The 14624-nt window shown below is 43.0% G+C and overlaps 1 protein-coding gene across 1 annotated transcript in view; it reads right to left on the reverse strand.

The window, feature by feature from the left end:
* The window catches only part of si:dkey-91m11.5 (PH_BCR_vertebrate and RhoGAP_Bcr domain-containing protein), a 29632-nt gene that overhangs the window by 9858 nt on the left and 5150 nt on the right, over window positions 1-14624 (reverse strand). The window contains exons 2-8 of the mRNA XM_031848946.1: window positions 5450-5631; window positions 3738-3842; window positions 3061-3246; window positions 2041-2148; window positions 1768-1828; window positions 1610-1662; window positions 1369-1509 (exon numbers count right to left, since the gene is read on the reverse strand). Of these exons, the coding sequence (XP_031704806.1) occupies window positions 1369-1509; window positions 1610-1662; window positions 1768-1828; window positions 2041-2148; window positions 3061-3246; window positions 3738-3842; window positions 5450-5631 (836 nt within the window). The remainder of the gene's footprint in view (window positions 1-1368; window positions 1510-1609; window positions 1663-1767; window positions 1829-2040; window positions 2149-3060; window positions 3247-3737; window positions 3843-5449; window positions 5632-14624) is intronic.

The raw sequence follows: 14624 nt of genomic DNA on the forward strand, positions 1-14624 counted from the left end.
TGGGGGGGGGGGGGGTGGGGGGGGGGGGGGGGGGGGGGGGGGGTGGGTGTGTCAGGAAGCATGCCTAAATCGGTACACACCCAGTGCAGAAGGCTGGTTAGACATTTAGGTTGATAAGGAGTGCTGCAGGTCATTTCGGGGAAGCAGAGTTAACACTGCGGCAGGGAAGGATGGGAGGAATCGACAGGTTTTCCTGGTTTGCGACACGGAGACCCCTTGCCTCCAGTGTTTGCAGGGCTTTGTCACAAGCTTCCTCCATCGTTGACTTCCTTCACAACTAAAGCAGACGCCGAGATGAGTCAGCAACAACCTGACTCATAATCCGGTTCAGACAAGACATGACAGAAATTGCGGGGGCAAGATATGATCCTAAATTCTACAATACTGCTATTTCAGTGAGTAAAATCAAGTGAAATGTCCTAAAATACTGTACAATATTCACTTTGGGACAAAATGTAAAACTCAGATGAATATAATCAAGTGTTCTGTCAATCAATAACTTTATTAAGATATTATCTCATCACATGTAGCTCATTTCCCTTCATACATTACAGCCACACTAGCAGCATGGCTCTATGGATTACAACGGCAGTCTGTCAGTTGGTCCACCACTTTGGTCAAGATTGAAATACCTCAACAGCTATTGGATGGATTGCCATTCAATTTTCATCAGCCTCAGTTGTACTTTATGTTTAGTTCCATTCAGCAAGTGTTAGCATGCTAACAAACTAAGCTAAGATGGTGACCATGGTGTGCATTATAACTGCTAAACATCAGCATGTTAGCATAGAGACGTCAGCATTTAGCTCAAAGCACCAATGTACCCAAGTACAGACTCACGAGCATGACCGTGGACTCCTAGTCTTGTTTAGTTTAGAGTTTTCAATAACTTTGCATGTTGAATATTAGTGAAAAAGGTTAGAAAGCAAGCTAGATTATCCTAAATGATGTACTACAAAATAATATTGAGCCTGTGTGAGTTAGTGAAGTAAAAGCAGGAGCGGCCCAGGGAGTCTATTTTGTCGTGCCAGGCCTCGTCACTGTGCCACCACAACATTCAAACCACTGACTTTGACCTTGGCAAAGGGAACAAGTGCTCCACTAAGGGAACAAGCCTACCTCTTAATTTGTCCTTCTCTACTCAAGCCCTTAGTGCATATTAACTAGAACAACCTGGGCTACAGTCAATCATAAATAATTGATGGAATGACCCTTTATGATTCATCTACCAAAAACACATTTTATCTGTATTTGGGATTCAGCGGGCTTGAGCACATTTATTTGAAAAGAGGATTTATTTATCCGTCTGCAGTCAGAATCATTAGCATAACCCTGAGACGATGAAGGGACTCAGCTCTCCATACTGACCTCTCCCTTCTTAACTGTCATGGACTGTCGACGTGGAGTGATCTCTTCATTTATACTGGACAGGAAGTTCTGAGAGATGCGCAGGGCGTCCTGTAGCAGCGGATAGTCAGGGTGGCTGGAGGGCGTGTGCTTCAGGAGGTCCTAGAATAGAAAAAAACAAATCATGACAAATTCAATCCCCCAAACTCTCTTCAGGCAGACAAGGTGTTGCTCCAGATTTGCGTTTGGCAGAAGGACTTACATGCAGAACGAGTGTGCTGCGCGTCACTCTGTCCACAGGTTTGTAGAGAAGAGCTGTGGAGGAGGCAGAGTCAGCTCAACAGGCCCAGTCACAGCTCAACTACTTACAGCAATATTGATTAATGTGGCGGCTGGCCATTCATTTCAATCAGTACTCACTTTCCAGGGAATTTTTAGCCGCCTGGTCTTTGCAGTCCTTTGTGCTTTTGACCTTGAGATTCTGGCAGGAAGATAACACCAGAGGGAACGGTGAGAAGAAATACCCTCATTAAATCACTGCCCCACAGCGCAATTAAAACAATCAGCGCCACTGTTAAGAGCTGCGTGGCTTTTACACAGTGAGGACGGCTGAAAACTGCCCTGTCATCACTTGTCTCAGGGCAGCTGTGCAACATCAAATACATGCCTGCTGCGCGTAGCGTGATTACATACCTCAGATATCTCTGCAAACTGAGCGTTCGCCTGGCAGCATTTGTCCGCCGTCTCCACAGCAACTTTGTAGTTATCCACAAAGGCCCTGTACACGCCGAGCTGGCTTGCCTACAGGGCACAAAAGAGCACAGATTAGATTCATCCTGAACAGAGAAGGTAGATTTAAGTATGTGACTGCCACTGGGTACTTAGCAGTGTCACTGTATGCTGTGCTTTTTTTTAATCCAACAGCAAACACTGAGGAAGCTCTTATTCAGCGACCTGCTACAGAACGCTTTTTCTTTCCTTTACTGCCTATAATGTGGTGAAGCGAGGCTTTTATCTGGCCGGGGGATGACTCCAGTCAGTCTACTCACATGTGCACTGCAAGATCCACAGAGCATTACTAACAGCCAAAGACTCCCACCTTTTCCCCCTGAAAGTCTCCCCTCTTTTAACTATCATTAATGATCAAGGCCTGACATTTAAAGTGTGCTATAATTACTTTCTGAAAGTTACTGACTAGACGAATGGTGGTCTGTTTGATCAAAATCCAACATACAATTTGATGCTGTGAGGTTCCATGTCATTTGATCCGAAGGAGGGTGTTCATCAGCTGAAGTGATTGCCGTACTGTAATTAACTTTGTGTGGTAAATATACGCACTCATACTGCAATCAAACAACTATCGCAACATTTCACTCATATCAGCCCATCAGATACTTTGTTTACCACTGCTCTCAGAATTCCTTGTTTACTCTATTTGCTAACAATTCACTGCTGCGTTCAAGTTAGGTCAAAAGAAGTGGAAAAACAGGTTCTTGTTGCTTTGGCTCTGAAACGTTGTCATGACATGTTTTCCTTCAACCATAATACATCTTAAATGATATTTGTCATTTTTCAGAGGAATTGTTGATTATACAATATAAATGGATTTCCACCGTCAATGATTACTTGGTACGCTTGTGTTGACACACTTATTCAAGTATATTTGTTGCCTTGGTTGTCCTACTGAAGCTAACCAATATATCATCTCCATACCAGTTTCTGGAAGAGGTCGCCCACACACTGCTGGTGGCCCCACTCCTGGACTCGGGGCAGCAGAGCATCATAGAAGTCCTTGTGGATCTCATGAAGCTCTGTCACTTTGAAGAAGATGGTCTCTATCTGCTGGATGGTCAGCATTGGTTGGGATGTTGTGGCTGCAGCCCTCAGAGGCTTCATGGGCTGGATAAATTATAAGACACAATTATAATAGTATTAGAAATTCATCAGACGAAGAATGTGTTAGTTGTTCTGTCTAAAGTTAGATAGTTTTAATAACTATGACTCAGTAATGTCCGTTAAACAGAAATATCTAGCAAAGGTTTGCAAACATTAGCTAACGTTCGCTAACATAAGCTACGTCTTACCAGACCAAGGCTTCAGCTGCAAAGCCTTAGTGTATTAAACTGAGCAAAATGTTTGTTTTATCACTTACGAATGAAACTTTTATTTGTAAGAGGATGGGGTGTTATTTCTTCTTTCAAAAGTTAGAATTATTTAAAAAAGAAATACATACAACACTCAAGCATTTAAAGAAAAACACAATTAAAGATGCTAGCTACTGTATATCACCACTTTTCTTCTATGCTGCAAGCTAATTTCAATAATATACCATCTCAGGAAATTATTGTGTGCGTGTGTGTGTGTGTGTGCGCGCTATAAGCTTCACATACTATCAACAGGGCCTCCAGGTGGCTGAGATAAGTCTCCTCACTGGCCAGGATTCCTGAGAGAACCCACTTTCTCATCTCCAGCCCCTTCTCCTGATCCAACTCCACCTGATATACAAGCATGGTGGAAAGAGAAAACTATTTTCAAATATGAAGAGAAGACACTCCCCAACAAAAAAAAGAGTCACGATGAAGATATGATAACGTTAATGGGTTTGATCTTTAATAAGCCACCCACACACCTCTGCAAACCCCTGGCAGCAGATCTTGTTGTTGTGGGATTACGGACGGACCAGATTTGATTAAACTCTGTAGGAGTTTTACATTCCAAGAGGCCTGCACCAGAGACTGCTAGCATCTTAAGGAAGACAAATGTGTTTCTAGTCCAGGAGTTGTTACTCCAAACAGGTCAAAGCCATCAGTCATCCTGGCTATCATGTCAGTAAGCCATTATATTAGCTAGTTTTTTTTTTAAAACACTGCATGCTGTCTAAGCCCGCCCCCCCCCATGATTTAGGCTTTGAAGATCACCAAGAGTACACAACAGAGGATAAGAATACCACAGATAGGACAGGAACAGAGCAGAGGGGGAAGGGAGCTGCGTCACTTTTAAACATCTGTTCGCCCACAGTATGTTTGCTGAGCATGTATGGTGTTTATCAGCAATGCCCTGTTTCATAATGAAAAGCACTCACATCTGGGAGCTGTACTGTCAACTGTGGAGTTCACTGTCGGCCTCTGGATGCTTCAGCCGACTTAATGCCTGGCTGAAGGGCAATTCTTCTGTCGTTTTATGATGTGCCCTTCACTGATTTTAAACATGAAGTTCAGTCAACTCGTTATACAGAGCAGTACAAAAAAAAGTTGTAAAATGTCCTTAATGGCTGTGGAGGAAATATCCAAAGTCCGAGAAAATAACCCTAATTATGTCGTCATTTGAGGAAGTGTAATACTAAATCACTAAAGTCACCCTGTATTTGCTCTGTTTTGCGCATGATTGACTTAATCAGGAAGAGCATTTCAACTCAGGAAATGTCACGTGTCAGCCTCTTGAAAAGGGATTAATTTAGGCAACAACAAACAGTAGAACTGGCATTACTTATTCGTAATGATTTTCAAAGATTTGTGTAATTACTAAACAATCAGAACAACATGGTTACACTACGGACCTTCTGTCAGATTTTGCAGGAGATCTAGTGGTTTGTTTAACAGCACAAAACATGAAGGTGTAAACCAACACAAATACAGAATGCGGTATCTGTATATGCAGCAACACTAGAATAAGTGGAAACAATATCCTCTTTTCAACAAGAAGAATGAGGTTTATAGGAAATGCCGTAACTCAGTGAAACACTTAGCATTAAGACAGACGACAGAGGGGACAAATATCTAGTAATAATAATTACATTAAGAAATAAAAGACCTGAAATTAACTTGTTGGCTGAAACTAAATATCTGCTTTTGTTTTGAGGAGGAATGATGGGTTGGATTTGGTATTTTTACACCAACACACAGACAGTGGAAGAAGCAATCTTAGGCACCGTAATGGCAACTTCTCATCACAGAATGAGAAGCCAGCACTGCTCCAAGTGTGAATGGTGCGTGGAGAGAGGACAGTGAAGGACAGTGCAGCAGCAGTAGCAGCAGAACAGAGAGATGGAGGAGCAGCACTGTGACCTGTGACAAATTGGTGGGAGTTGACCCAGTAACATTACCGACAGCGTGGACTCCAGGGAGCCGGAGGACTGGGTGTCTCGGCTGCTCCGGCTCTTGGAGCGGAGTCGTGGCGAGGAGGACGGGGATCCGGTGAAGGATAGAGGCTCGTGGCGAGGCTGGTGCTCCTCTGAGTGCTCCAGGTCATACCCATACGACGGAGGGGTCTCATTGTAGGGAGCCTCTGTGAGAAACAAAGGACAATGGTCACATGGGGTGTCATTAAACTGTTAAGCCGTGTAGTAAACACGGACAAACATCGTGGGAAATGCAGCAAACTGAAACATCATTTTCAGTTGGTATTCCAATACCATGCCAATAGAGATTAGAGTAGATGGTGGCTATTAAAGCTATTTAGGAACTGATTGAAATATACTGACATTTAGTGTTAATAGCTTCATAATTTCATTTGACATCATGTACATATGCAAGCCACCAAGAGCAAAAGGAACAAGTAGGCAACAGTTCATTTTGTTAATCCGTCCATGACTGAATCGCATTAAATTGTTGTTGCTATTATTTTGTCCAGCCCCCTGTATATAAAGCGTCAAAATAAAGAGAGATTGAAAAAGGACGTGTCTAACCAGTATCGTCAGTTGACAATAAACACCAAGCAGCGTGCTTTTAGTTTACCGCCATTTGTCTTTATATCTAATCCTCTTTTAACCTTCATAAAACTGTGACCAACACAGATCTACCACACAGCCTGTGCCAGCCGCCGAGGGCTCGTGCCAGGCGACTGGATAAGCCTGGGAAACTGCCGGGGCAACGCACGTGCTCTGCTCATGCCAGCCTTGTTGTGCAGCGTGTCTCCTTCAGGATCAGAGAGAATCTGCAAGGCACTGCCGTAACCTGGTATAATATTCACTTTGTGGGTCTACAAGTCAAAGAGGCGTCGAAGCTCAGAAAGGAGCACAGCTCTTCCGAAAAAAGTATGTGCCAGAGACAAGACAGAAATACATGTTGTGCTCGTCATCCCTGTGATTTCAGACTTTTTAGGACACCCTTGAAGATCAACAGGCTTTGTAACTTGTAATTACTGTCAGCCACCCTTGAGTCACCAGCACCGATCATCATTATCATCGTCGGCAAGGATGTGGCAGATGCAGAATAGCCATCTCCAAACAGCAGTAATAAGAAATAAGACAGCCATGTCTGGCAACGTGGAGTAAGGTATGTTAAGAAGAGGCTAAAAAAAACTTGTTCCCCTCGGCTTGAAAACAGGATGGAGAGGATTCCGGAAACCGGGGGAGGATAAAGCCCAGTCACCCTGGAGAGGCCTGAAAAGACAGGCGAACTGACAGGGTGACATCCACAGAGGCCATGACAGAGGACTCAAACAAACACACTGGGCCCAGCAGAGAGGCAGAGGGCTCTATTGACTGCATGAGGAAGGGACTACTGCAGGACAAACAGCGTCAGAGCACAGGGGAAGTCCATGTGAAAGGCCACTCTGTGTTCCAGAGAGATTATACATCAGCCCCGGCACTGGATGAATAACACATCCTCTCTCAGGCAACGGCCTCGGACACACAAACTATCTTCTTCCAGGGAAAAAAAACAACAGTCCGAGCTTGGAAAAACACTACTAAACAAGAATAAGTTAAGAGCAGGATTTACAAACCTGTTCCTAAGTCTTGAACACAGAGCCATTTGTGTCTTTTGTGGGAACATTTTTAAAACGCACAGGTCTCGTTTTGGCAGTGCCAAGTGTGAGAAAGTGGACGTCACAATAGAGCCTCAGTGAGCGCCGATGTTCTGGCGATCACAAGGGCCGCGACTGAGGAAGTGTCCAGGCAGGTCTGCCCGGAAAATTCAGCAATTCATCTGCTTCAGAGCGGAAACAGGCTTTCTGCACAAGGTCATCTTTTCACAAACTCCCTCTCCCTCTCCTGACACACTCGTCCAGCTACTGGTCACGGCTATCATATTTACATTCCTGCTCACTTTGATGCCTTTTACAATTAAAGACTACAAACTTTCAGACATAAAGGGAAACAAAATGTCCAATGAGCCATTGTGACTCAAAATGCAAGTCTGTTTTTACGTAAGAACCAGTTCTTTGGTTCCAATGCTCGTCTCTGTTGTAACCTGTTTTCAGGTTCTTTGTTTGTCCTGATAGTTAAAGAGTTTGTGACCTTTTTAACAAGAGCTGAACAAATAACCCGAAGTGCAGACTGCTCTTTTAAAACCTCAAACACGTTTAAGAGATCTACTCACATGGTGCTGATGTGGAACAACCGTAAATAACACAAATACCACAAAATATATTAAAGTTGATGCATGAAAAATAAGACTCAAACATATAAAAATGCAGTTCATAATTGTTTTATGAACTTAACTAAAACAAATTATACCATATATAGTGACCTTCAACTAAACTGTTATATTTTTAGAGCCTTTAAAAATATAAAAGGCACATTTTATTTATTACTTTAACTGTTAAAGCTACTACGAGGAACTTTCATTTTGTGTTGATTTTGGGGGTAAAAGCGGTAGTGTTTCCGATCACCAGATTCCTTTTAGAAAACTTCTCATTTTACTGTAGCAGGGTCTGACAGTGTGCTCCACTCAGTCCTGGTTTTGGTTCTCCCGTGCCTCTCTTCCCTTAAGCGGGCCCAGAAAACAGCTGGTGCCGGGCGCAGGTCTCTCCACTTCTGACCCGACTGCATTCCGTGGGGAATCAGACCCAATGAATAACTATACAGAAGATGGTCGTGCTTACTTATGTAGGTCATATAAATATTAAATTGAGACGGTTTCATAACCAGTTAAAAGTTCCTTGTAGTAACTTTGAGTTGGTGTTTTCTGTAAATGTGTTCCTCTTGCTCCAAGGTATGCATTTCTAGTGGAGAATATTAAAACCTTTTAATTTATTAAGGTTGCTTTTGTTGCCTACAAAATGAAGTGAAATTTGAAGGTTTTGTCTAAAACACATAAGAATCAACCCTACAAAAACCTAACATGTGTAATATGTTTGTAATTTTACAATGTAAACTCTATTATTAAATCCCCCATATTCAAAGGAATATTAGAGGACATGACCTCGGTATCCTCGGTGGTAGCTACGAGAGATTGAACAACCATCACATACGCTGATACAGAAATATCTGTCGTAAACTGGAATTGGCTGACGTGTGAGGCTTTATTATGCAGTCAGTCCTCGATTAGCTCACTTATTCTGTCAGTCTACGAGTGGAAATAATGCTCAATAACACAGTGACACTAGAGGCGGTGCATCAGAAGTCACAGTGAAGAGACCATGTTGTTAATGATTTTTTGGTTTCCACTCTGCAGTAACTCATAAGTGACCATTTACAAAGTATCACACATGAGCTGCTCTACAGTGTGTCCTCCCTGTCACACAAACACACACAAACACACACACACACACACACAACGAGCTGCAGCTTAAAATGGTTTCAACTGTGCAATAGAGCTGTAATAAATACATTCTAATGACATTACATAAGATTGCTGAGCCCAACAGCTGTGCTTGTGAGCTGCGTGGAGCCGTGGATCAGAGAGAAGCCGATTTGGTTTTGGACCGTCTCTGAACTCGCTAATTCTGTGTTTTTCAAGAATTTTATTTCACCATATTCCCACAAGTCATGGTTTTATAGATGTCAGATTACTGCAAATCATCACAAAGAAAAAGATTACGGTTGGAATCACCTTTAATCCTCTTTTTACACAATGCCTTTTTCTTTCCCACACCACCACACCGAACACCCCGACTACAAACAGAACTCAAGGATACATAAGGACTCCTGACTTTCCAGCCCCCTTCTGGACAATCATCACGAAACACTTTTCCTTCCTCCGAACAACAGCCAGGTTGTTCATGAGAAAAACAACACAGCAGTTTGATACTGGGGACATGTTGGACGTCCTATTGATGACAAAGCAAAGACGCAGCCAAAGCGCTAATCCTAATCCATAGAGATGAACTGCAATAAACAGGCAGAGAGAGAGAGAGAGAGAGAGAGAGAGAGAGAGAGAGAGAGAGAGAGAGAGAGAGAGAGAGAGAGAGAGAGAGAGAGAGACAGACAGATGTGCAGCTGAGACGGAGTCACAGCATCAGAGGGAACTTTCCCTTGGGAAACATTTCTGTTGTTATGTTGAGACTGAAAGCTTGTGTTTGTTTTCAAAATGATTGACATCATCATGTGGCATGGACACAAAAGCATTGCCTTTTCACTTCACAGCAGGACATTCAAATATGGGGAAGAACAAGCTTGCTATTAGTTCTTGAAAACAACCAAAAGTGGGAACTCATCTGTTAAAAGTACAACGGATAAAATATCAACTCATGGGAATACATTCTGACAGCAATTCCCAAAAATAAAAAAAATCAAAGAGCAAAAAGTGTCTATTGATTTGTCCCAGAAAGAGCTGGAACAAGAATAGCAGCATCCATAAATCCCCATTTCACCACCGGGAATGGGCACGGTGGTGCCCATCAGTGTGTTTAAATAGCCCACTTATTGTTCCCCACTGTGAACATATTGACCGGCCACATAAAGATCAGTCAGCTGATGGACAAAATTCAGATCACAAGCTCCCAGAAATAAACACCACATAGCAAATGTGTTGATCGATCCAGCTCACAAACAGCTGGAAATGAGATTTAAACATCTATAATTCACCACAGAGCCAAAAAAAAAGTGACAACGAAGGACAGCCTTTCTGTCGCCTCTCGAATGGTTTGTATAAATCTGGAGAGAAAGGTTGCACATTTGGAAAAAAAAACAGCAGAAGATGCCAATGTGAGATGTTGTTAAAAGCTTAGCACCACTTTATGGCTCCAGAAAATGGATTCTCCTGCAGACTGTGCGGTCACTGGGGAAACAGAGGTGGCATGGGGAGCAAATAGAGGGAAACTGGCTAAAGGGTGATGGCTCTTCAGACACTGGACATGGTGAGCCCCGGCCTGTGGCTCTTGTAGTTTTCCTCACTTCGGGGCTAGTGGAACAATCTGTATAGATGTATCCGTGTTGCACTTCACCGTGAATCTTTGGTGACATTCAGGTCTCCAGATTACAAAGCGTCTACATGAATCCCAACACTGCTGATAATGTCGCTGATCTACACAGTAGCACTCAAATCCCGTCATCATCACGTGATTTGTTTTATTTATTTCAATATCTGAGCCATTATGTTGAAAAGGAATTCCATAAACTTCTGAACTTCCATAAAGACTTTAAAGGGACAGATTAAAACAATAAATCTAAATCAGAATTGATGTAGCAGAGGCTAAGATATATATTGGGTCAAGCTCCTGGGCCCGACATTACCCATAATGCTGTTTGTAGATCAGCTTTCCTGTTAACAGAAGAGCCTAAAGCTACGGTATGTTAGCGGCTCTGTGAGGCTGTACTTCGGCACATCGGTGCTCTGGGCTAATTGCTAATGTTAGCGTGCTAACATGCTCACAATGACAATGCTAACATGCTGATGTTTAAAAGGTATGTTTACCATGTTCATCATCTTAGTTTACCGGGTTAGCATGTAACATTTGCTTGTTAGTGTTTAACACAAAATACAGATGAGGATGATGGGAATCTCATTAGTTTTGCAGGAATTTGGTCAGAAAGCAAAGTGCTAGATAAAAGACAAATGTTGACCTGATGATGGTGTTAGATTTGAAGTCTGAGGATCACCAAAGTTATTACAATTCATCCTGAGGGGGACATGAATGCTTCCACTAACTTTATTTATCAAATAGCTTTACTAATATATGAAGATCCAATAGACATTTCACTCAAAACCCCATTTCCAGGTGGGACTAGAGGGGAAATGAGTCATCCTCAGGGGACCATGAATGTCTGTATTAAACATCATGGCAATTCATGCAATAGCTGTTGAGATATTGCAGTCTGGACCAAAGTGGTGGACGGTCCAACCAACAAACTGACATTACCATCGCTAGAGCCACGCCGAGAGCATGGCAAAACATTTGTAGTCTTCAATCCAAATCCGCGATAGCTCACATGATGTCACTTGAGTCATTTACTAAGACCTGACAAAGCTCCTCCAGAGCCCCAGAAGACATTAAACACGGGCTGTGTAATACTCCCTGCGAGTGGTAAATTGACTTTGACTTGTATAAATGGCAGAACGTTCCTCTAACCTTTGGGGCATCTGTTGCGGCAAATGCAGCCACTGGCTGTGCGCTTTGGCAAACTATAAAAAAATGTGAGCCGACACATCATCATCACATCCTGGGCCGTCTGAAGTGTCTGACTGCATCGGGAGGCCCTTTAAACCGCAGGGCTGGTGGAGGCACCGAGGCCCACCAGCACTCGTCTCTGATCTGTTGTAGGGCAGCCTACAATTAGTGCCAGTCATTGAGCAGTGTAGGTCAGAACTGGGCCGCCGAGAGCAGCACACCTACTAATCAGCGTGAGTTGAAATAGCTCAGGGTGGTCAGACTACTGCTTGTAATGTGCTGCATAACAGAGAGAATCAAAAGCCCCAATAATTGTTCCAGTCTGTGGAAATACACATAGACAATGGAGCACATTGGCTGTAAGAAGATTAGCTTCATTGACACAGAGGGGAATAACTTCATCACTTGTTACAGTAGAACATTTTTATTATTGGGGAATTAGTCTGATCTTACTTGTTTAATAAAAACCTATAAATTACCCTGGAGTCTGGCCAGTCACATAGCCTTAGGTTTGCTTTTTACCGTGAACAACTGCTGACATTGCTTATTATAAGCAGATGATGAACACACTTAAGAGATTCAATCAGACACATGAAATGAAAAAAGCACGGTGACCTCCAGGTATGATCAAATATTCATTTGCATGTCTGACTATAATTAAATATTAGTGAACAGACCTCACCTGATGTGCTTTGGCTCAGTCATAATCTGCCTAGCAACACATGTTTGCACATGTTTGCATTTAACTAGTTGGTTAAAGCTAACAGTCTGTGGGTTCAGTATTGAATGAATCAAATCATCAGAGATTTGCTTTGTTTTGCTAAATTACAAAACCTACACGGCTTTGAAAATATTTGTAAAATGAGAGATAACAGAGCTCTGCAGGAATGAGTCCTAAAACCCGCCAATAAAACCGTGTTGTCGTCCGTTTATAGCCTTCCGTTAGCTTTTTACTCCTGGTGATTGCATTCATGCTTAAAAGTGGTGTTCATTTGTGAAGATTATCTTGAATAAACTGTGTAAGTCTCATAAACGTTTGCCACAGAGCTTACTTTCTGCAATAATCCAAAATCCTACGGAATCCAATCCAATGGAAAAATCCAATTGGCTTTTTGTCGAGGAAACTAGCGTGATGCTATGAATTTATAACAGTAACTGCGTGTTACAAATGTTTGAGTTTAAAAAAGGCGAAGGCTGCTTCAATTTTGACCATTCTTGTTTTAATCTAATCTAGTTTACTTTCAGAAAGTGCAATAATAATTCACTGGACTGCCACTTTAAACGGTTGAATACAGGCAAATATTAGTGCTCAAAGTTAGTTCACAAGCATTTACTTTCCTCATCCACTCACACTGCGAGAAAACATTCAGTCTGAAACAAACGCAGTGACACGACAAGCTCCACGGGTCAGGCTGTGGTGAGAGAGGTGAACTCATACAACACTTAACATTTCATTAACCGTTTCCCCCCCACACCCCCACACCCCACTAGCAGCTGAGACATTCCATAAACACTTGGCCTGCCAGCCAGCAGCACAGAGGGCCCTTTGAGTGGGACCAGGGAGGGGAGCTGAGACTGCAGGAGCAGGGGTCTGAGGCGGAGCACGAGGGAGGATCACCGAGCCGGGGGAGGCCCGCAGGCTCATAAACATGCCAAAGATTCTTCTTTTATTAATTTTTTTTGGAAACGTGAACAGAGGAGCTAATAGGACAATCGGGTGTGATCGGGGCTTGCATAGTTTTTGTGTTTTTGTTCCGTTTTCTGATGGGGAGGAACAAAAAGACTATTCATGACATTTACTGCGAGAGCAGCTGGCGATGCCTGGGCTGGTGTACTCATGGTCTGCCAGCTTTTGATCACTTTACTCAGTACACTGCACAGAAGAACAGGTGTCTTACACACACACATACACACACAGAGGCAAAGTTGGCTGCCCCCGAGTGCTGCCAGCACTTTCTCTTGTGGGCCTACATTTACTCCAGGAAAGAGAGAGGCTGAATTCTTTAGCTTCCTTGACCACCAAACCTCAGATGTTGATAATCCAGGTACAATGATAGGCCTGTCTGGGCTTCCTTGAGGAACCTCAAATATTCATGAGTCTGCAATTAACCGGGAGTGTAGACCAGCCTCGGTGTGACTCCTGCTGAGGCAGCAAGTCGTGCCGATCTCTGGACTGAGGCCAAGCCATTCAGACAGCCGTCATCACCTTTTCAGACAGACCTTTCTATTTACAAAAACCGTGCCAAATCCTCATAAATGCATCCCAAAAGACAGAGTTCTGATTTGTTTTCACAGAGATATTATGACTGAAACTAAGATAATGAATGGTGAGATTTATTATTTCCCATTTGGCCGACCTCTTCCTCTACGCCTCTCGCTGTAATACATTAACCATGAGACGGTCGACACACTCAAGACCTTTCCAGAAAGCTGTGGCCACAGGCATGTCAGTGTCATGATGATAATTAATTATGGCAAAATAGACCCATCAGAGAGTTGGCCTCCTTAAAAGGCCCACAGCTAATCAGCAGCTCTATTCACAGTAGGCTTGACAATTGGCCTAGATAACCAGAAATCAGGAGACAACACTTATTCTTCTATTCATAGAAAAAGTGTCCCCTGAGACGTGTCAATTTTAGACTGACCATTTCACACCACCATGCAGCTGAGTATCGGCGGGACTATGGGTTTGTTTGTGTCAGTTAGTAGGTGTTTCTAATGGTAAGTCAGTCATTTTTTCCCAGGCGGAGACAGGCTGACACCATGCCAGATACTAAAAACACTCATACAACAGCGGCAGGGACCACGTCAACTCTTGGTCTGCTGCCAGCGCTCACATGTTCCACGACAGGGTGCAGAACATAAACACACACACACACACACACCGAATCTTACCGTCTAGAAAGCCTTGATTTAGGTACAACCACTGACTGGATTGTTTAGTTTACGCAGCTTTAATAGTTACACAACACTCAGCGAACTGGAGCACAAAGCGTCTTTGCAAC

Source organism: Anarrhichthys ocellatus, unplaced genomic scaffold (assembly GCF_004355925.1).
Source record: "Anarrhichthys ocellatus isolate YVR2014 unplaced genomic scaffold, GSC_Weel_1.0 scaffold9, whole genome shotgun sequence".
Classification (NCBI taxonomy): domain Eukaryota; kingdom Metazoa; phylum Chordata; class Actinopteri; order Perciformes; family Anarhichadidae; genus Anarrhichthys; species Anarrhichthys ocellatus.